The 21,066-nt window shown below is 36.7% G+C and overlaps 2 protein-coding genes and 1 long non-coding RNA gene across 5 annotated transcripts in view; 2 read left to right on the forward strand and 1 right to left on the reverse strand.

The window, feature by feature from the left end:
* The window catches only part of Msr-110, a 19,234-nt gene extending 17,764 nt beyond the window's left edge, over nucleotides 1-1,470 (forward strand). Inside the window, exons 6-9 of one of the 2 annotated variants that reach the window (XM_066292797.1) lie at nucleotides 33-338; nucleotides 391-629; nucleotides 683-939; nucleotides 984-1,470. In XM_066292797.1, the coding sequence (XP_066148894.1) occupies nucleotides 33-338; nucleotides 391-629; nucleotides 683-939; nucleotides 984-1,108 (927 nt within the window). In that variant the 3' untranslated portion in view covers nucleotides 1,109-1,470. The remainder of the gene's footprint in view (nucleotides 1-32; nucleotides 339-390; nucleotides 630-682; nucleotides 940-983) is intronic. The other variant, XM_066292798.1, reaches the window with a different exon arrangement.
* LOC136344916 (uncharacterized) overlaps nucleotides 1-8,402 on the reverse strand; it is a 14,499-nt gene extending 6,097 nt beyond the window's left edge. Inside the window, exon 1 of the long non-coding RNA XR_010733051.1 lies at nucleotides 8,380-8,402. This is a non-coding gene — a long non-coding RNA (uncharacterized lncRNA). The remainder of the gene's footprint in view (nucleotides 1-8,379) is intronic.
* Nucleotides 6,571-20,527, forward strand: pip (pipe). Of its 2 annotated transcripts, XM_066292802.1 has the most exons (7): nucleotides 6,571-6,869; nucleotides 18,599-18,741; nucleotides 18,793-18,860; nucleotides 18,910-19,187; nucleotides 19,247-19,403; nucleotides 19,669-19,948; nucleotides 20,001-20,527. In XM_066292802.1, exons 1-7 carry the CDS (start codon nucleotides 6,808-6,810, stop codon nucleotides 20,171-20,173), a joined length of 1,161 nt encoding a protein of 386 aa, XP_066148899.1. In that variant the 5' UTR covers nucleotides 6,571-6,807; the 3' UTR covers nucleotides 20,174-20,527. The 2 variants fall into 2 exon arrangements, with proteins under 2 accessions (XP_066148899.1, XP_066148898.1); XM_066292801.1 differs by having other exon boundaries at nucleotides 18,599-18,860.
* The last annotated feature ends 539 nt before the right edge of the window (nucleotides 20,528-21,066 follow it).

The raw sequence follows: 21,066 nt of genomic DNA on the forward strand, positions 1-21,066 counted from the left end.
CTTAACCTTTAAATTAATTGTTAAACCTACAGCCCCAAATCGAAATCCGCCCTTATCACCCAATGGAAACCATGCGCCCCCCCATGCCACCCATGAGGCCTGCGATGGAACAAATGAGACCACAAATGGAACAAATGAGGCCATCAATGGAGCAGTACAGACTACCCATGGATCAATACAGACCACCCATGAGACCTATGATGGAACAACCCCGAGTTCCAGTAGAGAGGATCATTGCTATTAGACAGAGTTACGAGCCTGTTAGTCAATCTTTGGAGCCTCAGAGGTCTGAGGAAGTTGAGCAGCAAAGGCCCCAAATGATGTTTGTGCCGCAGCAGGTAATACTTTCTTTTCAGGGTGAATTAGAGTTATAGATAGTTGGATTTTTAGATGCAAATTCGTGTAGAACCTCAACAGTCTCAACAACAGTCTGATGTCACTCCCAACCCGATTATTCAACATATCATCCAGCAAATTATTGCTCAGAAAATAATGGAGTCTCAAAAGCAAAGGGAGGAAAGTCAAGCTCAGGAATCTAGGGAACCGATGGATCAACCTCGTCCCCTTCCCTTGCGTCCTGTTCCCAATGGCTTACCCATTCCTGAGGAAGTTTTGACCCAGTTGAACAGGTAAACAGAAGCAAAAATAAAAACGTTTAAATCGTCAAAAAACTCTTTTATAGATTGCCTAATAGTGATCGGGTTATTGTTGCTGTATCCGAACCTGACTCTTCCGATGAAGATTCTGGCGAAGACTCCGGAGAATCGCAAGAAATGAACATGGAACATAAGTCAACTGAGCAGGCTGTTCCCGACATGGCCAACAGACAAGCCTACATACGCAGGTTGCCTGTAAATATCCCTGTAAATATGATGCAACAGCAAGTTCCTGAGCCCGAAGAACCTCATGCTGTGGCTTCTGAGGAGACTCGTCCCCACTGTAAGTTTTAAGTCAAATTCCTCAATTGAAACTCTGATTAACAGTCTCTTTAGACGTGCAACCTAGATCGGTTTCTGCTGAAGAACCCAAATCCAGAGTTGCCAGATCCGTAAATCCACTTCTTCCAGAGAAAAGAGTGAAACGCTGCGCTTGTGACTGCGCTTGCTAAAGTAGCTTTAAAGCACATTAAAGAAAAATATGCGTATTTTAACGTCCAAAACTAAACTGCATAGATCTTCGATTAGGGTACCACTACTACAGCTTCTTTAGCTAACTATTTGCCAGGTAGTACTGGCAGCTTTTGGGAAAGTTGTAAATAAACCAGATATGCGTACCACCATTATGTTTATTAGTTTTCTTCTAATATCGTATTATAACTCTAGTTTTTAAGAATTGTTATAGGATGTATATAAGAATCAAATTTTTGGCTCTTCTATAAAAATGTGATACGGTATTTTCTTATATAACCCGTCTGGACATTAACTTGTAAAAACAGTAGTTGTCATGGAATAAATTAGATTTATTTTTGGAGTTTTTACCTTCATTCCGAACCTTTTTCTTGTTTTACTGGCTTAACGATAAGATAAACGCACTCATGAGGCTGATGCCAGATACCGGAGGATGTTCGTCCAATAAACGACGGCCACTGACTAGTGCTGTTAAGTCGGTAGTTTTGCATTAATATGGAAGTAGATTTGCAGTTACAAAATGTATATTGAAGAATTAGAAAAAATAAACAGAAGAGTGGCAATAAGAATGGTTTCTTGCAGAGCTATTCCAATTTGATTACCCACATACAGCCATTGCAGGACTCTCTCTTATAGACGAGGCAGCAGAAGAGAGAACAAGAAACTATGGACGAGGTAAAAAGTATTGGACAGAGATGAGGCAGGAGTAATCTAGTAAATCACCACACAGCGTGGTTCAGGGTCTTCGTGAAAAGCGCTGAAAGCTGAGCGAATAGAAAATTTGGAACAATTGATTTGTATGTCACAAAAGCAATTACCTGTTACGGGGTGTTCGATAACTACCTGAAAAGAATCAAAAGGCAGGAACTGATAAATGTTGATATTGTGAACTGCCGATAGACGAAGAGTCGTGCAAAATGACTAACAGATATGTTGCGACAAATAATGAAGAAAAATCGAAAGGAAAGGGGAAAGGAGGTGCGTGTCTTATGAGTTCAAAGTCGACATGGCAACATCCCCTGTAGAGCGATGTTTTTATTATGTTTTTGTTTATGTATGGGGGCCAACGCCCTTTTTTAAGAATTAGTCATCTCAAAATTGAGTCGTTACGTAAACTACTAATTTTTCTCATTGTTGTTATTTACCATGTATATTATTGTTCGAAACCAATAAAAATTTACCCACAGTTAAAAAGGTTTTTTGCACAAAACATTGTCTCTGACGCGCAGTGAGTAATCCGTTATTACGGATCACGCTGGCTGCGTTGGACGTGGATAACGTGATTATCCAGTGCATAGTTAATTCGCCGGACCATTTTCTAAATCCTTTATTTCCGGTAGCATCATCGAAGCCCTCCATTTTCTAGTCTTTTGCCCCCGCATTTTCTGGTCACTTCAACCGGAATCACATCACCGATAATTTAAATATTTTAACGAATTCTGATACTCCGGATATCTCGGCATCATCGTGATTTTTAGTGTAATCAAGAGACCTTCGATTCCATATGCAAATGATTCATAATTGTTTGTTTACAATCGTCATGACGTTCCAAAGCCGCCTTCGAAAAAAATGCCAAATTAATCCAATGTGCAGACACGAAATTGCATTAACAGTTATTTTTTTCGCCTAAAACTGCGTCTCTGAGACTGCGCAGTTAGTGTGGTTGAATCGTGATTATTCAGTCCACGATAAGTTCGAGAAGCCATTTTGTAAATTTCCTAATTCCGGTAGCATCATCGAAGCACATCGTTTCCTGGTCACTTGGAACCTGAATCACACCATTTTTTGGTTCTACCAGGCGGACGCCCAATGAAGACCTTGCATCAGTTGAAACTGAAAGAAGAGCAATGTATGGACTGGCAACGGAAGAATAACGTGTAAACTCCGAGGAGCACAATTGGAAATGAGAGGAAGCAATGGAAAATGTACTAACCTCTATCTCTTAAGAAATGCGAACGTGGCGGGCCTAAGAGGAAAATCCCCGATAAGGAGAGGAGAGAAATTTTAATGGGTAGTTGGCAATGGCCTGGGATGCGTAAAAAAGCATTTACCCATTCTCGATAACAAAAAAAAGTTCGTTCAGGTTAGTTCGACTACTCCTCTTCAAAGAATTATGTCTACTATCGACGATCTATCCATTCGGAAGAGGCAACTGCTCTACGGGGTGATACAGTTGACGTCCCTGTACGCCGCCTCAATATAGAGATGGATGAGGGAGATTTAAAAGTATACAGATAGGATACTAAGTATATAAAGGAAAGCCCCGCTGCTGGTCATATCTATGTGTGGCACCGTGCTCCTCGAAGCAGTGCAAGTATTAGAGGGCGCTCCCCCCGTCAACCTCCTTTCGGAAGAAAAAACGCATCTCAGCCTTCTTCTAGAGATAATGGAGACAGAGAGGAGAAAGGCCAGAACAACGACCATTAGGAAATGGCAGGAACGATTCACTATTCAAATTGTTTTATAGCGCACCCCTAGCCGCTTAGTTCTAATGTTAGCTTCCGGATACGGGCAAAAATTGGATTTCCTGGTAATTTCCATAAATACAAACGAAAACTATGAAAGAGATCAAGGAGTTTCTATATTGAACTAAGGCAAAATAAACTAAGGAATCGGCTCTCAAAATATTTGCGCCTCGTATTCGGCCACCCTGTATTGTTCGCAAATGCGCATGTCCAAAATATATAAAAATCTATTAAAATCCCATCAGCCATTAGCAGAGATTTTTACTGACTACAAACTAATACTAATTTAATAATAATTCAATTGGTGTAAATTTTCTCAGTGACTGGAACCAAATCGGAACCGCATTCGACGCTTCCTCTGTCACCAACATTTCCTTAGTATCGAGAAATTATTTCTCAAATAAAATTCTTTAACTAAGTTTTTCATTTAAGTTCATAAGCATAATCAGGGCTTCGATATGCAGTGACCATGCAACATACAGAGAAATTGAAGACAGCATTTCTCTTTTAAATACTACCAACTGGTGTGTGCGGTTAATAAAAATGCCCAATTAGCATACATTTACCGTAGTAGAGTTTTTACAACGATTATAAGGTACGTGTTTGGAGACTTCTTTGAATGAAGAGTCAGTAGGAGGTATATCTCCAAAATGGTATAAATATTGTGTAACATACGGTGGATACAAAACGTTACGTGCAATGTATTTCACCTCTTTCGCGTCGTTTAATTCAATTTTGAAGAGATTTTCTCGAATCTTTTATATACAGGGTGTTCTTAAAGTTAAGTCATTTATTTTAAGAGCGAATAGAACTAAAAAAAAAAGTCGATTTACCAAAAATCGTTTATATAAAAATTGCAGAATAAGAGAAGTAAATAATATTAAATTAAGCTGCAACAAATTAGAAATTATGTTATGCTCACCGATGGAATGCATCCGGTGACCATGTGGTACTACAAAAATTGTTCAAAATGGACACTATTTGTACGGTTAACGCAAAGTCTTGCTCAGTGACTAAATGCGTAAAAAATAAAATTCCAATGCCCATAAATATTATCACAAACATTTTCAATGCACTGTTATAGTTCTTCCGCATTATTTACTTCTCGATTGTAATGAACTTATTGTTTTGAATAAATCGCAGGGCGTTAGATCTGGGGAACGTGCAGGCCAAGAAATGGATGCATTCCGTCCCACCTATCTATTAGGAAATTCATTATTTAAATGTTTGTGAACTTCTCGTCTGAAATATGGCGGAGCTCTATCATGTAGAAACAACATATTTGCTCTCACATTTAAGGAAGCATCTTTTAATAAGCCTGGCAGATTGTTTTTAAGAAAATTTAAATAATTTTCCCCTGGCAGTCGATTTTTAGGCAACTTTCACATAAAGGATTTTTGGTAAATCGATTTCTCTTTGAGAGTACTACCAGCTATTAAATTAAATGACTGAACTTTGAAAACATCCCTATATATATAAAAGTCCTTAGAGAAAGACCCTCTTAGATTCAAATGGTTGCATCAAGCCGCTTAAACGTAATGAGATGTACAGCAATGCTGTTAAGTGGGCCTGTGCATAGTGGTATGCCATATTGGCTCTTGATATGGGCCGGTCCAATGGATTTCTTACTAACAAGATGAGTGGATGGAGTAACAGATGTGAGAGAAAAAACAAAGACTACACATACATATAGCGAATAAGTCTACGAAGAATGGTTTAAGCAGGGACGGAGAAGCCGTAAAACCTATATTAACTTTTGATGTAATCAAATTTTTTTTCTACCAATCAAAATTTCAACAAAACATGATTATACAGAGATCGGCAGAAAGTACGCATCATATGAGATTTTTGTTTAATTTATCAAAAAATATTATTCTTGGTAAAGATTTGTGCATTCAAAACGCGGTTTACAAAATTTGGGGGAGATTCGAAAATCATGAAAATAGCTTATGAGTAGAGTACCTCTATTTTTAATTTTAGAGATAACATGTATTGTGAAGAGTTGTTTAGAATAAAAAGATAAATCCAACGATGAAGCTTCAAGTTTCTGTTCAAATATTTTCCTCGCAAATAGAAAAATGATATCATAAATAATATTATTCGCATTTTTAATCCTCTGAAACGAAACTGGCGTATTGAATAAATTTGTTTTATTTTCTATATGGGGTAAATCATAAAAAAAATCCGAAAAGGCGTTTTATGAAATAGAAATTTGACACTTCGTTGTGGGGCGTATTTTTTAATTCTAAACGACTTTTCGTAATACATGTTCCCTTTGAAATTAAAAATAAAGGTACTTTAGTCATGAGCCATTTTCATAATTTTCGAATTCCTCCGAATTTTGTAAATTGCGTTTTGAATTTTCAGAAATGCATAAACTTTTACAAAGAACAAAATTCCCTGATAAATTCAAATAATAGAAAATATTTCTGCCGGTCACTATATATCGACAGACAATATCACTATTCAGTAATACTATCACAAACTATTCCAAGTGCCGTCCTTCTCGAGTATTCGAGAGCCTACTTCAACAGGACACAGTCTTCACAGCACGCGTAACCTCTTGTGAATTTGTTCGCATACATCGACAAGCTTCCTGTATTTTCTTTGTCGATTTTTTTTCTGGATTGAGCACGTACTTTGACCTTTTAATTACCGCAATCCAAAGGTCCAGGAGGTGTCAGCTACGGGCTGCCCGGAGCGTGCCTTATGGGACCACAAATCAATACTTTCAACGCATCAAAGCTGTTCCCATAAAATTTCATTTTTTTTTAAATCAATTTCTAAGTACCCACGCATTAAACTAATCACACTACAGGAAAACCTAATTATCGCGACCATTAAAACTAATTACACCCGGAAAATTTCAAATCAAAGTGCGCCCGTATCGTCACAGTGAAAAAACTGTACCGGTGACATCGGCAACAAGAAAAAAAGCGGAATCGCTACATGGACAAAACGGACCATGCGAATCACGTAAATGAAGTGGAGAGTAGGCCAAATGTGGAAGCAGGGGAGTCACAAGACCGACCATCAGCAGGAAGTTCGAGAGATTTCATTGCAGAACCAAATAGCAGCGGGTGCGGTACCAAGATACTTTCACGCACCACGCGAATGCCGGACGAGTTTTTGGTACTTTGGACCTTTTTGTGACTGAAACTGCAGTTGTTTCGTAGTGATGTGTATTTAGAGACATATCTTTGTATCCAACCGCCATGAGTTTGATCAGGAAGATGGATCAAGTGTATCGGCACTGGAAGTTCTCTTTGCCGAAACGGTAAGTTCGAGAATGATCTCATTTCTGAATGTTTAAATAATTAAAACAGCGAGGAATGATAATTTATCGCCCGATGGGGAACAACAATTTTCTACTACATCTCTAGTCATGGCGAGAGTCTCTAGGTCAATGGCACAAGCGTTTTCATATTTTTTACATTAAGTAAGGCGAAACCGGAATATCAGAAATGAGAAAAATTGGTAAATGTCGGTGTCTGATGTGTGTAAATATGGTTGCTACAGAATTTATGAATTATTTCTGTTGACCTAAAACCCTGTATAAACAAATGGGAAATACTATAAAAACATCTGCGCGAACCTCAATAAAACAAATTCAAAAGCAGCTAAGAGACACCTATGAGGTTTTTTCACAAGTTCACGTATCAAGTTAGTTTAACTTTATGATCAGAAATTAATCAAAATTCAGAGGGCCTATGGGAAAGATGACATGTACATCCATAATCATGTCAATGGATCGTTGCGTGCAAGTTGTCACCATGCTCTTATAAATACTCATGGGATGCGAACCATTGTCATTTCAGGGTCACTGACTAAGTAGGCACCATTGGATTAAAAATGCGGCATTAGAGACACAAAGCTCAATGTAATATGCCGTCCATGTTGGCAGGAGTATTATTTAGAAACCTGAAACGGGCGTCTTAAACTTGCGAGTCACAAGGTTCAGCGCCCTTCGTACATTCAGGGATGCTGCACAATTAATTAAAAATGTTATGTTATCTGACTATATGCAAAGATCCACTGACTCAACTATAGGTATGGATTACATAGAACTAGAGCGGCGGACTTTATGAGATCTGAAGCAACCCTGATCTTGCTCAATACTCTTTTACTCTATCGGTATATTAGTGAAGAAAAAATTTAATTAATTTTGTTTCAAGGCAATAATTGGTCATTTTGTAGAATAAAAACAACTGAGTGCCGCGAACTAAAAGTGTTGAAAACTAAAGCTGCTGTTACTAGACCTTGTGAATGTTCCCCAATTATAAATGCTTTTAGATTATTACACAGAACGATTTGATGCGGTGCGGTAAAGACCCCATTACCACCTTCAAGAAGTAGCTGCTCTCGGAACTGTGAACGGTGCGAGCTACTCTTATGTAAAGCTAAACTTCTGAAAACTATTTCCCAAACAAATCGAAAACAGATTCTCTGATTTGCTCGATTTTCTGAGCAATGTGAAAAATTCAATTAACTGGCTTCGCCGCAAGATTTCCTATTATAGCTTTTTCTGCAAGTCGGATTTCACTGTTTCTGTGAATGAATTAAATGTGTATCTATTTTCCGCATTAAACTTGTACCTTTTTGCTTTTACGGCCAAATGGTTGGTCTAATTTGAACCACTCGCGAATAATTAAATGTAGGTTAGTGAAAATTGCAGGCAACTGCCCGATGTGTATTATTTCACGCCATTAGGCTTCTATGAAATTACGCTATTTGTGCATTATTTGCACACTATCGAGGACAGTAATAAAATGAATTGCTACACTTACTCTATCATCAACATCGATCTAAGTTGCAACGTTTTAGCATTATTGTTACCAGACGTGTATGTACACCAATTTCCGTCTTGAGCAACACCGCTGGAACTTAAAAATTTACTGTGATAGCCATTGAATGTGGAATTTCTAATTTAGTCATTGGAGCTGTGAACGACAAATTCGTTATTCAGGCCTGCCGAAGGAAAAACGTTCAATGCTTTCACGCACATAATGAACACGACGAATTTCAATGGTCCTGCGGAGAAATGACCAGCGCAAATAGATCTTCTAACGTTTTCAGGTAGGAAATGGATCTTCTAACATTTCCGACAGACAATAGATCTCCGAATATTTCCGGCACACTTGCTCGTATAACTCCAAAAGGTTGATAAGGCTTAAAGAGAAAAATACCTGCAGGAAAAGGCCTATGTGAACGTGGAAATTGCAATTAAGTCCATTCATTGTTAGGCTGAGATAAGACAACAGGTGCTCGGAGGCTTTCTCTTGCTTTACATTTTTTCTATTGAAATGCGAATAAAGGTATGTTGGTTATGACAAATGTCGTAAATTGCGCAACGAAATTTTTGACCCTAAAACTTATACCATCAGAAAAATCGCAAACACTTTGCGATGACATGTCTAGGAAAGACCGTTAAAACCGAGATTAGAACGAGAAAATAAATTTTCCAGCCTCGGATAACAGATAGAAAATTCATTGAATCTCTAAATGGCCTCAATAACGGTTAAAAAATTCTGGTAGCCCGCATATACCCTTTTAAGTTAAGTAGGTTTGCTTTGAAGGTCGGTTTGCAGTGTTGATTAAGACGTATGATCGAGGAAAACTGCATTTCTCACCTGAAAACATCTAACTCGTGGTCTATTTCTCTCACCTGTAACTACTCATTTTTTCTTCAGTGATCTGGACATTCGGGTTTCCCTACACTAATTCTATATTAATTGTATATGTTACATAGCAATCTTCGGAAAAGTACCAAATCGGTGCTAGGCCAAAAGGAAAGCTGATATGAAGTTGGTATTTTGGTTAATTGGTTCACACACTTTTCAAATTTTGATTGCCGATTATCTCAGACAAATCCCGGTCAACCCGAATACTACGACTCGCCGAAAGTCATGAACTAGGGTGGGATTTGGAACGTAGCTGACTGAAACAATTGACTGTTAACTAATGCTGGTAATATAAAATTATCGTTAACTACGTTCGAATTTCCAAACTTTTTCTTTCAAATATAAATTTGTTGCATAATTCTAACATCAAGGGATTGTATGACACGGGACGTACGAAGTGCGATTTTCAGCGTTATCCGCCTTTGTGCCTTTCCTGAGAACTAAATTTCCCGTTATTTCCTTAATTTTAATGTGGATAATTTTAAGTTCCTCCAGGAGTCGACAATAAAACGACTGTAGTTCCTTCCCATTCCAGGAAGCAAAAAAATACCTCCTCTTAATAATATCATACCGTTCGTTTGTTCAACAAAACTGAATCTGGACTAATCAAAATTAAACGAAAACATTCATCAGTTGGCCTAGTTATCATATAACGCAGATGAACAATAATAAGGAATATAACGTACTCCAAACCAACCTGTTTCCTTATGCCACTGTGGGTGGCGGATCTAACTCTAAATTCACTTTCAGTCTGAATCGCGACGAGATAAATTACCATATTTAATACAGTGCGTCACACGTTTGTGACTCCCAAAAACGAAATTTGGCCCAATGGACCAAATCTCGAGGACCAACGCAGCCGTAACCGAGACCTTAAAAATTTCTTCTCAGCCGAAAGCGGTGAAGTATTGTGACAGTACCACCAGTGCCGTATCATAAAGCTCCATGCAACCATTGACACAGTTCTTTGAGTAGTCGTCTTCAGTCAAGTTTATTAATTAAAAACTACGTTGAAATTAAGCAGTAATTACATTTGTAGTTAGATCTGCCAGTTAAATTAACACACATTTGGGATTAATTTTGTAAAATTTGTCCCATTGCAATTACCCGGCTTTCTTAATTTTAAGGTGATTCCAACAATGGCCACTGGCCAACTAAATGTAAATTAAGGCAGCCTGCCGCTCATGGTAGACGATCAGTTCACCTTTCACATCCGTGCACATCTGCTGTAATGACCAGTTATTATATTAAAGAAAGGAAATCAACGATTGAAGCTCTTAGTGATACGATCTGCACTAAACTTCAGATTGGATCACTGCTTTATTATTACTTTGCATGTATGATTGCACAACTATCGAATTCAGCAATCGATTATAAATTCTCCTTTTACTTTTCTCAATTTTATTGAGTTTTTGACTAGAAAACTCAAGTACTTGATGGATAGAAATTTCTGATGGTCAATTCTGACGTATAAGTGTTTACGTTGCGAGGAGGTAAAAATGGTGGTAATTGATTCTAAGTAATAACGACTGAGGAAAGTAAAAGCTTTTTGCTTTTAATTTGAAATTGAGAAATTTGAAAGAACAATAATTGTCCATTGATAATGAAATTCAATGGGTGAAGTGTTGGTTTTTTAACCCGTTGAACGTATTTCTCTCACGCGTCAATAATTGATGTCTGCAATTTTCTAATGAAATACAATCTGCTTAAGCAGCTTAAAATATCTTCAGCAATAAAACAAAAAAAAGAAAAAAAAACTAATGGCGAACAAATACTTTTTTAACTGTTAATCCAATATACTTTCCACGTAAGTTCACACCTTTTCCATTTTATAGCTTGTAGCGACTTAAAGCACTAGGACGAAAAAATAAGATAAGCGTGATGAAAAAATCAAATAGTGGTTGCTGTGAGTGAAGGAGTATAGCAGACTCCATTATCACATGAATTCATGTAAGACGAATTCGCATAATACAACAGAAAAAGTGTGATAATGTTCGCCTAACACGGTAAAAAATGACATTCAGGTTTCAATTTTATTATATTTCAACTCCAATAGTTATCACAACTTTTGGCCGGTAACGTCATTGTGCTCCTCAAGTTTCGGGGAAACCCCATTTTTAAAGGAGGTCGTCTCTGTTCCTTATGACCAGCATGAAACGCGTCTGAAAAAATATTATATCGTGCGATTTATGTTATTCACTTAAATTTGAAGAAAACAAATTTGAGGAAAATAAACTTTTAAGAAATTAAGCCCGATTTCATCTGACGGAAGCACTTATATAAGCGGCCATATACGGTAGACCATCCTGTAACACAATAGATATGTTCCGTGCCATATGAATCCGAGTCGGACGGGTCGTGGATGTACAAAAACATTCATTCTTACAAAGAAAAAGGGTAAAAATTTAATATACAGGTTTATTTTACAATACAAGGATATTTTACTATACCGAGCAAACTTTTTTTGAATGTAATCGGTACCAAATCTTAACCTAGTATTTTACCAACAATAGGTGATATGCAGGATATCTCACGCCCAACGACCTATTTTATATAAAGGAGAATCAACACGACCAACTTAAACTATAGGTCTTTAATGAGGTTGGATGATCTCCATTTCTCCATAAAAAATTTCAGATCTAAAATATAGAAGTAACGAGTTATGACGCTATCAGTGACACTTTTCCCAGAAACACTAAATTTCTGACTAAACTATATTTTTTTTTTTTCACACAATTGTAAAAAACATTGTTTCCCCTGTTTCATCAATTAAAACTATTGAGCAGGAACGTCTTAAAAATCGTCGTAAAAATACAGGGTTATTCGAAAGTACGGATCGCCACTCCAGGGGCGTACCCTGCACATTACTATGAAGTAAAATTTTAAGTTTTTTTTTCGAAATCGTTTCTTAAGAAAGTTGTGACGATTTAAAAATGTGGCCAGCGAAGTGGTTTTTTGGCCTTAATTGGTGAACAGGAAGTCACACGGCGTTGAAATCTGGTAGATAGCCACAAAATTGGATCTGCAATATTTTTACAAGAACATCTTATGGAGTACACATGGTAATTTTTTCATGCAACTTTTTTGTAATACGTATAAAATTTTGACTCGAAAGATGTTTTATTTTCTTAAAACTTGTTTTCCTTAAATTTAAGTCGATTAAAATAAATCACGCGACATAGAAGCTTTTCCAAACACGTTTAATGCACCTAGAATCAAGCTGGGACGATCTCCTCTGAAAATAGGGTGAAATGGTTAATACGACCACAGATATCGTATAAAATAGGTATTGATGAGATTTTGAAGTATCGATTATATTTTCCAAAAACAAAACAAAACTCCCATAGAAATTCAAGTTTTCCAATTTAGTGTTACTTAGTTGAGTACAATAAACCAGAAATCGTTAAATCATGACTGTAACTGATGACTAAGTAGAGCAAGAACTGGTGGGAAAAATTTACGACAGGTTCTCTCAAATTTGCAATTTATTAACAATTTAATTTCTTATGTAAAATCGCTTATTCCCTAAAAACACGTCACCTTGATTTATCAACACAAAACCTAATGCAACGTTTATTTAATCTATATTGTAGTAGATGGGGAATGGTAATTTTATTGTTTTCGAATTATAAACATGTAAATGGCTTTGTTTCTATGGCAAATAACAGTACTAGAAAGACATCCAATTACTGACGATTATAACTTACTTAAGGCAAAACACAAGAAAAAATTAATGACACACATTTGCAGAAATGGGAAGATTTGATTAGAGAAGAATCAAAAGTTAAAAGTTGCAATCAACAGTTCCGCTTTTAGAATTCAAACACATTATTATACCGCTATAAAATGAAGTTAAAGCAGGCAGTTTACAGGTTTACCACTATTACCCAAAAGTAGTTCAACATGGTTGTTTATTTCCTAGTCAGTTAGCCCGTAAACTATGAACATAAATTATATATGTTGCGATACTAATAGCTGAATTAGTAGATGATGCGTGCGACATGGTTCTTGTGTCTAGGGATAAAAGTTCTAATAGTACTGTTATTCATTAATGACGTCGTCCATCAAGACGTTCTCCCGCAAACTATTACTTACTCCGTGATAAGTTTATGCTCAAAATTTAACCCAGAGCGATGGTAGTTCAATATTTGGCAAGATACCCCAAGGAATGCTAAATTGAACCCGAAGCTATGGATGTTCAGCGCTTGTAAAGGTACCCGAACGAATGCTGAATTGGCGGAGGGATGGAAATCCATCATTTGTCAAAGTACCGAAATGAACGCTGAATTGATCTGGGAGCGGTTTAAATTCACCAATTGTCAAGATACCCAATTCAATGATATATCGAAACCAGCTAAAAGCTACATTTCTAAAAAGATTCCGTTCCGCACTGACTTTGCCAGAGCTGCTACATCGATTGCGATTACAATGAACCTGAATGGAAGAATTACAATTTTCTTTTATTACAGTGGAATCATAAATTGTCACATGCTGATACTGCTTTAAAATTGGATTAGAGACGCCTATTTACGTCATTCAAAACTAAATCAGCGTGCCAACCCGTTACATTCTACCGTGATATAGACTTATCGACATATCTAGTCCAGCAGGTTGAAGATTGTATACGTTCCCGTTCAGCTACATTTCATCACTGCCATTTCAGACGAATTTATCGCCATAATGTTATAGGAATAATGCCAATCATCGTGAGGAAACAACTGTAAAAATCGGTGCATAACGTCAAGCCATTCCGATATGCTCTTGAACTGGGTTGAACAGAGTCAATCAGCTTATTCAATATATTAATTAACTTGATAAATTGGATATGTTAATTTGAGCGCGAATAGTGGTTCTTCTGCTACCGTTTATGGCCTAATTAATTTTGGACGCAATGGAAATGATAAAAATGATCATCTGGCTGGGTACCTTCATAACCCGCTAATTTCTAGGTCGTCTCGAACAATTATTCCATCACATACTTCAAGTCTGAGGGGGCAAATCGGTCTTATTTCGTGAAAGTTTGAAACAGTTTTTGTCAGAGTTAAGTGGTTGAATAAATATTGTTATTGCGGTGAATGTTGCTACAGTATTATCTGCAAAGGTGCCGTCACTTTCCCTCTTTATCCGTTATTTTATTGTTGCTACTGTGCGTAGACGAGAAAAATTGGTACTTGGTAATAGCAAAAACAGGTCGTGTGACGAATTTGCTTTCTAATTGTCGTTAAACGGTGTAAAAGGCTCCAGTTTCTGGAATCCAACCACGAGGAATAACCCGCCGAAATCTGAACTCTTAGATGCATAATGTCTCAAAAACGAAAGAGTCTTTAATTCGTACTTAAAGAATTAATCGTGAAAACTTTACTATCAGGTGTATGCCGTGGTGGCTCTATTCATTCAGACGAAATATGAAGAAAAAAACAAAAGAAAATCAGGGCTCTTATGTCTTACGTCTCATGTCTAATCTAACGTCAATATGACATTTCGATTGACAAATCATTTTGGTACGTTAGAAGAAGTTTGTGAAAATTGGGAGTCCAAATAAAAAACATTTTTCGCAAATTTATTCGTGCTAAAAAGATATTTTTTATGTGAGCAACTGTATTTTACGTTGATAAGCGTTTCTTCAGTAAAATACACATCGGAAAAATCTAGGAATATTTTTATAGATAAATTGAAGTTCATCTGAAATTGATTAAAAAATAAACTTATGTATTTATAGTGTTAGAAAGTGTTTGATATACAACGAAATTAAATTTTTGTTGACAGATTTTTAAATTAAGTTGCTTTATTCGCAAGTTGCAAATATAACTAAAAACGCTCTTTTAATTTAACGAAACATCCTGAGCAACCAAAAACGATTAAATCTAACACAAAGTATGATCTCCTGAGTTATTAATAACAGCCCTAATTCGATCGTCCATACTCAAAAAGATATTGTTGATTTTCACTTGTCATATCCTTCCCTATTCTTCTGAAGGCATCCCGGAATCGAAAGGCACCGTGAATGTTGGCCATATGTGGTGAAACTCTTCTTTGAAGCATGTCCCAGGCAGGCCCAATTGAATTCAGATCTGGCGATTGTGCTGCCCATGACAATGTGATGATTCGTTCGCTGGTCAACTAGTCTGTCACAACGCCGGCGATATGTGGACGAACATTATCATGTATATGGTGAAAGTTTTGGCCAACAAATGATCGGACTGTAGGGTCAAGAATGGTATCATTGTACAATCGAGGTGTTATGAATCGATTTGGAAAAACGAGGTCGGCTCTGTTGTCAATCATTATTCCGGCCCATACCATTATTGTTCCACTTCTATATGAATAGACTTCATACACATGCCGTAAGCGATCAACATTTCCAGACATTACAGTGGTCTTCGTCTATGAAGGTTCGCTTCGTGTAGACGATTTCTAACATTATCTCGGCCTGTAATTACGCGGTGTGGCTGTTGTAAATCTGCAACCAATTTAGGTGTCGTAAGGTTGCTTTCTAGATGTTAAAACTAAAAATCGATCTTGACCTACAGTTGTAATGCATCCGCGTTCTGCAGATGATTAGGCCAGAGTTCCAGCGTCCCTAAAGCGCCATCACAATCGACTGATAACACTTTGGGAAACACCCGTGAGTTCAGCTACTTCAATTTATCTTAAGCCAGCTTGGAGAAGGCCTACAGCTGGATTCATCTCATCCAGAGTTAAATGTTGTCATTCCACGGTAAAATACAGTATTTTTAAATCATCTGCTAAACAAAAGCTAATATAGAAGGAATTAAGTTGAATCAACCTGATAATTAAGCAAACAGTACAAAATTCTCACTTTTTCATAGCCGCAAGAAAATTTTTATTTTACTTTAACATTTTTTCAAACAATTGATTATGTACAGAGTGAAAACTTGTACTAATACGCATACTACCCTTTTTTCCATGAACCTATACATCATTCGCCTTTGGAAACTCACACAATCCGTATGTGAAAAATTACAAGTTTAATGTATGTCTAAAATTTGTATTTTTGTTTTCTGGGAAAAACTTAAATTGTAAAAATAATCTCATCCTGATATGACTTTCCATTAGAGGGGAAACTGGCCCTTACTTAATTTTTTAAATGGAACATGGCAGGTTTTTCAATAAAAATGGATTTTCTGTTGAAAATGAACATAAGTTTCATGATGCAACGTAGTACCGACTCTCAATTGGTTTTTATTTATTTTGATTTTGGCGACTTACCGAGAGGACCTTGCCGAAACTCAATTATCTACAAAACTACTTGACATAAATTGATGAAATAAAATTTAAATTACTGGAAAATTAGCCAATTTTTGTGAATAATTAAAAAATTAAGAAAAATGTTCGAAAACGTTTTTGAAAAGAGTTATTAAAATTTCGAATTTTTCAATTCAAAAATGTAATTTTTTCAAACGACGCCCTTCAATTATTTTTGCGCCATGAGGTTGGTAGGTATACATCATAAGTATGAAAAACGAACACTTTTTGAGCAAAAAACTATAAACCACTTTACACTGCGTAGGTAATAGATACATCAGCACTCCTTTACGCGATGAAGTTGCTTAATGCTTAATTCGGTTGTTTGTTTTGTTTTTTTACAATGCCAGGTTAGTTCCATAAAACAAAAATACCAACTTCAAAAATATCTTATACTTGTAATTTTCCACATTCGCATTGTGTCAGCTCGTAAAGGCGAACCCTGTACAATAATAGAATTTTTCGAGTGAAAATTAAAAAATCATGTATTTAAGGTTCAAATATCATTCAAATACATAAAAACAGACAGAAACGACTTTGAGTTAGCTATATCCAAAATTTGAGATAAATTAACCGAAAAACGCAGTCGATGAATTCTTCGAATATAGTACCATTTCATCCAACACGTCTCACGTTGCCTATACCATTGGTCATTGCGGAAATACCATCGAACCATTAGTCGGTATCAGCTGTAACGTGTATCACTGGCATAATTAAACGACTTTTACATAACGATGATCTAGAATTTTAACTTAATGTTCATATCGCATACACACAAAACTGTTTAAATTGCGAAACCGCAAATACGTTCTATAGTAAAAGTTGCTTTTGATTGTGTTAGCTCAACATTAAGCGTAATATGCGCGAGTTCGAAGTTGAGGAAGCCACTTCACCCATTTAAACGCGTTTTGATAAGAAGGTTGGTAGAGGAAATGAGTAATGAAGGCACATGTACTTTCGTCAACAATCTCTTTCCGCAGTCCTTTCTCCTTTTATGAAATAGTACCTTAACTGGTCAAGAAAGGTTTTCTATGTTAAAAAATTCAGTTTTAACATCCTCCCACTTCCTGGACATGCCCTGTTAGACGCGGTCAAACACATAAATAGCGGAATTTCAATGGCAAACCATAGAGATAATTGGTGATGGTCGCACATGCCCTAGAATCAATGCCACACGTTATGAATTTGTGAAATTTACATTACAAAGGATTATGGGTCTTCAGTCTCGGACTTGGTACCCAAGGAAGGTAATAAGATTAACAACAGAGCACGTGACTGGCTAAAAGCAAACCTTTCACCTGATGGTGTGCGACCGTACGTTCCGCTCTATAGAATTTTTTCCATAGAATGATGCATGTAATATTCAGGAGAAAAGTAAGGCCGATTATATTACATATTTCTTGGACTCCTGTATTATTATTTATTATTAATAGGGCGTTGGCTTTATTGTTTTATAAAGCAATAATAGACTTGATGATGAGAAATTCCTCATTCATCTTATATTGCTTAATAAGAAGTCTATATCGGCCTCAAAAACGATGAAGAAACATTTCAATGTAACGCTTCACTTATGAAACCAAATCGTTTTGCTACTCTATCAATGTGAGTTGAAAACACCACCTAAAAATCCGTCCACCTATTCAGTTAGGAAAATCATGGTTTTCTGCATTGAGTGGCAATCTCCATTATAACACGAGCTGGTTACGTTCCTAACGAGTGCGGGTGCAGGTACTTCCCCGCACACGATTGCGTATGTAAATTACGAAGTGAATTATACACATGTATGTGAATTATGGCTCCAACTTTCTGATTTGGGTGTCTGATAGCTCAATTATTGCTTGACTGTTGAAGAATAATTAGATTAAGCACTTAATTATGACTTAAGTAACAAATCTAATAGTTATTAAATTGCACTTACAGATTAGACACTCGCCAGTGTTAGTTAAGTAATAAATGCTACAATTTTCTATACGTAATCTTATGCATATTGATTACGTGCTTTATAGGTTTTAATCACCCCATTGACCTCATAAAACTAGCTCTATTTCTTTGATTGCAGAACTAGCGAACTCGTAGCCCTCGTGGCTGTATCCACCACGCTATTCTTATTTCTCCACACCCGGGACTTGAATACAAAACTCAGGGAAATGGAAGTACGATTGCAGCCTGAGGACATTATTTCTTCCAACCAAATCATTACTGGTAAAATCCGCAATTTATCCAGAATCACAACCCTTGCAAAACTCTCTTCAGGTGGCAGCGCGCCTGAGGAACCTTCAGGGGTCAAAGCCATGATGAAGTTGCTGCAAAGTACTGGAGAAGTAAGCTTTTGGTTATCAATTGAGCCATTGCATAACATCCCCTATATAGATGTCAACGCTGCAACCGAACCAACTAAACAACACAAGGAAAGCAGAACAAGACGTGATATTCTTCAACCGGGTGCCCAAAGTGGGTTCTCAAACCCTTATGGAGCTTCTCAGGCGATTGAGCATTAGAAATGGTTTTGGGTTCCATCAGGACAAGGTTCAAAGGGTAGAAACTATTAGGTTAGCCCCTGAAGATCAGGCCTCATTATCTGCTCAGGTATCCAGCTATGAGCCACCTTCAGTATTTATTAAGCACGTGTGCTTCACAAATGTGTCCTCGTAAGTGGTGCTTTATCATTAGATATTCGAGCAAAGATTTCATCAAGTTTTCTTTGTAGATTTGGGCTTCCTAAACCGATCTACATAAACTTGGTCAGAGACCCGGTAGAACGGGTTATATCATGGTACTACTACGTACGCGCCCCTTGGTACTACGTGGAGAGAAAACTGGCATTTCCCGATTTGCCCCTGCCAGATCCAAAATGGCTTAAAAAGGTAATGGGATCAATTTGGTCCAAGTTGTGCAATGCGCGTTACCATAAAGATGGTACCTTTCCCTTTTGCTTCTAAATTATTTATGAAATTATATCTACACTCCGTTATTAAAGTACATAGGTGCAGCTTAATAAACTGTAATAATAATAAGTAAAAGTAAAAGCAATGTAGAACATCACCAGCTTCTTTCGCCATAGCTAATGAAGTACCAATAATTCTTCTCCCATTCTCTTCCGGGTAAACACTTACTTGTTTGTTTATGTAGGATTTCGAACAGTGCGTCCTTTCTGAAGACAGAGAATGCAGATACATACGAGGGGAAGTGAGAGAAGGCATTGGGGACCATAGGAGACAATCCATGTTCTTCTGCGGGCACCATATAGATTGTCTCCCCTTTAACACTGAAGGAGCCCTGGAGAGGGCAAAACGTGCAGTAGAAGAAAACTACGCTGTAGTAGGGGTTCTTGAAGAAATGAACACTACTTTAGCTGTTCTAGAGCACTATATTCCCAGATTTTTTAAAGGAGCTTCAGATATCTATTGGAGTAAGTTTTTTAGGAATTTTTATCGGATTGGTATTTACTTTTATTTCTGTAGATGAAATTAGTCGGTATAATCCTATCAACAAAAACAACTTTAAGCCTCAAGTGAGCGAGGAAATCAAGGACATCGTTCGCAGAAACTTCACAAAGGAGATCGAGTTTTACGAGTTCTGTAAGCAAAGGCTGCATAAACAGTATCTGGCCTTAAAGTTGAATAACAAGCCATAACAAACCATATGAAGGGATTTTTAACTACATATTTATGTTATTTTTTGGCTGTGTGACTGTTTTCTTTTATTAATATAAAGTGTGGATTTAATGAGAGAAAAATTAAATTTCCAAACTTACTCTACTGCGCAGAGGAGTAGGTGCTTAAATTTTGTGCACAAAAGTGTGTAAAAAGATATGATGTCGAAAATGTTATCTTTAAGTTGTTTTAAGTGTTGCTATTAATTTAAATTTATCCTATGTTAATGACTTGTGATCAAATTCTCCTTTGGAGGCTTGTAAATATTGCGTTCGCTTGTAAGGTATTATTAGGCTTTATACGTTTCTTTTTAATTAAAGCATTTTCTTGCTGAAGAGTTGTTAATTCATATGCCTTAATAAAAGTACATAAAAATTAGTGGGCATTTGGAAATAAGAGTAATAATGAATTGATAAAAACACACGAAACTTCTTGATAAAAGCGAATTCGAGTTTTTCGTGTAAGCACAGGCGCTGCCTATTAAATATCAATTGCAGCTATTCAGTAGCGAACGCAAATAGAAATACAGGCGCCAGCGCCATCTTGTGGAATGCGCACCTTATTAAATTTTGATATTTTCTTGACAATGGCGAATGTAACATTTCTATGGTACTTTTGCCGGCGACGCCAATTTTGTCGTCTCTATGAGTTCCAATTGTTGCTAATAAACTACCAAAATAGGTAGTTTCAAGTGTAATGAACATTTTTAATTACCTCGGCAACAACTGAGCAATAAAACACCTTATTTGTATAAAAAATGTATTTAACACAGATATATATATATATACATTGATGATCTAAAAATTTGCCGTTCATTATATAGGAAATTTCTGGCAAATAATTTCTTCAACAACCTATTAATCTCTAACATTTA

This window comes from Euwallacea fornicatus, chromosome 18 (assembly GCF_040115645.1).
Source record: "Euwallacea fornicatus isolate EFF26 chromosome 18, ASM4011564v1, whole genome shotgun sequence".
NCBI lineage: Eukaryota > Metazoa > Arthropoda > Insecta > Coleoptera > Curculionidae > Euwallacea > Euwallacea fornicatus.

What these genes read in the sequence shown, in the direction of transcription:
- pip (XM_066292801.1), top strand. Translation starts at nt 6,808, where the DNA reads ATGAGTTTGATCAGGAAGATGGATCAAGTGTATCGGCACTGGAAGTTC. An exon ending in AAGTTCTCTTTGCCGAAACG is followed by an intron (nt 6,870 to 18,598) that starts GTAAGTTCGAGA and finishes CTTTGATTGCAG; the next exon opens with AACTAGCGAACTCGTAGCCC. An exon ending in TGCTGCAAAGTACTGGAGAA is followed by an intron (nt 18,861 to 18,909) that starts GTAAGCTTTTGG and finishes TCCCCTATATAG; the next exon opens with ATGTCAACGCTGCAACCGAA.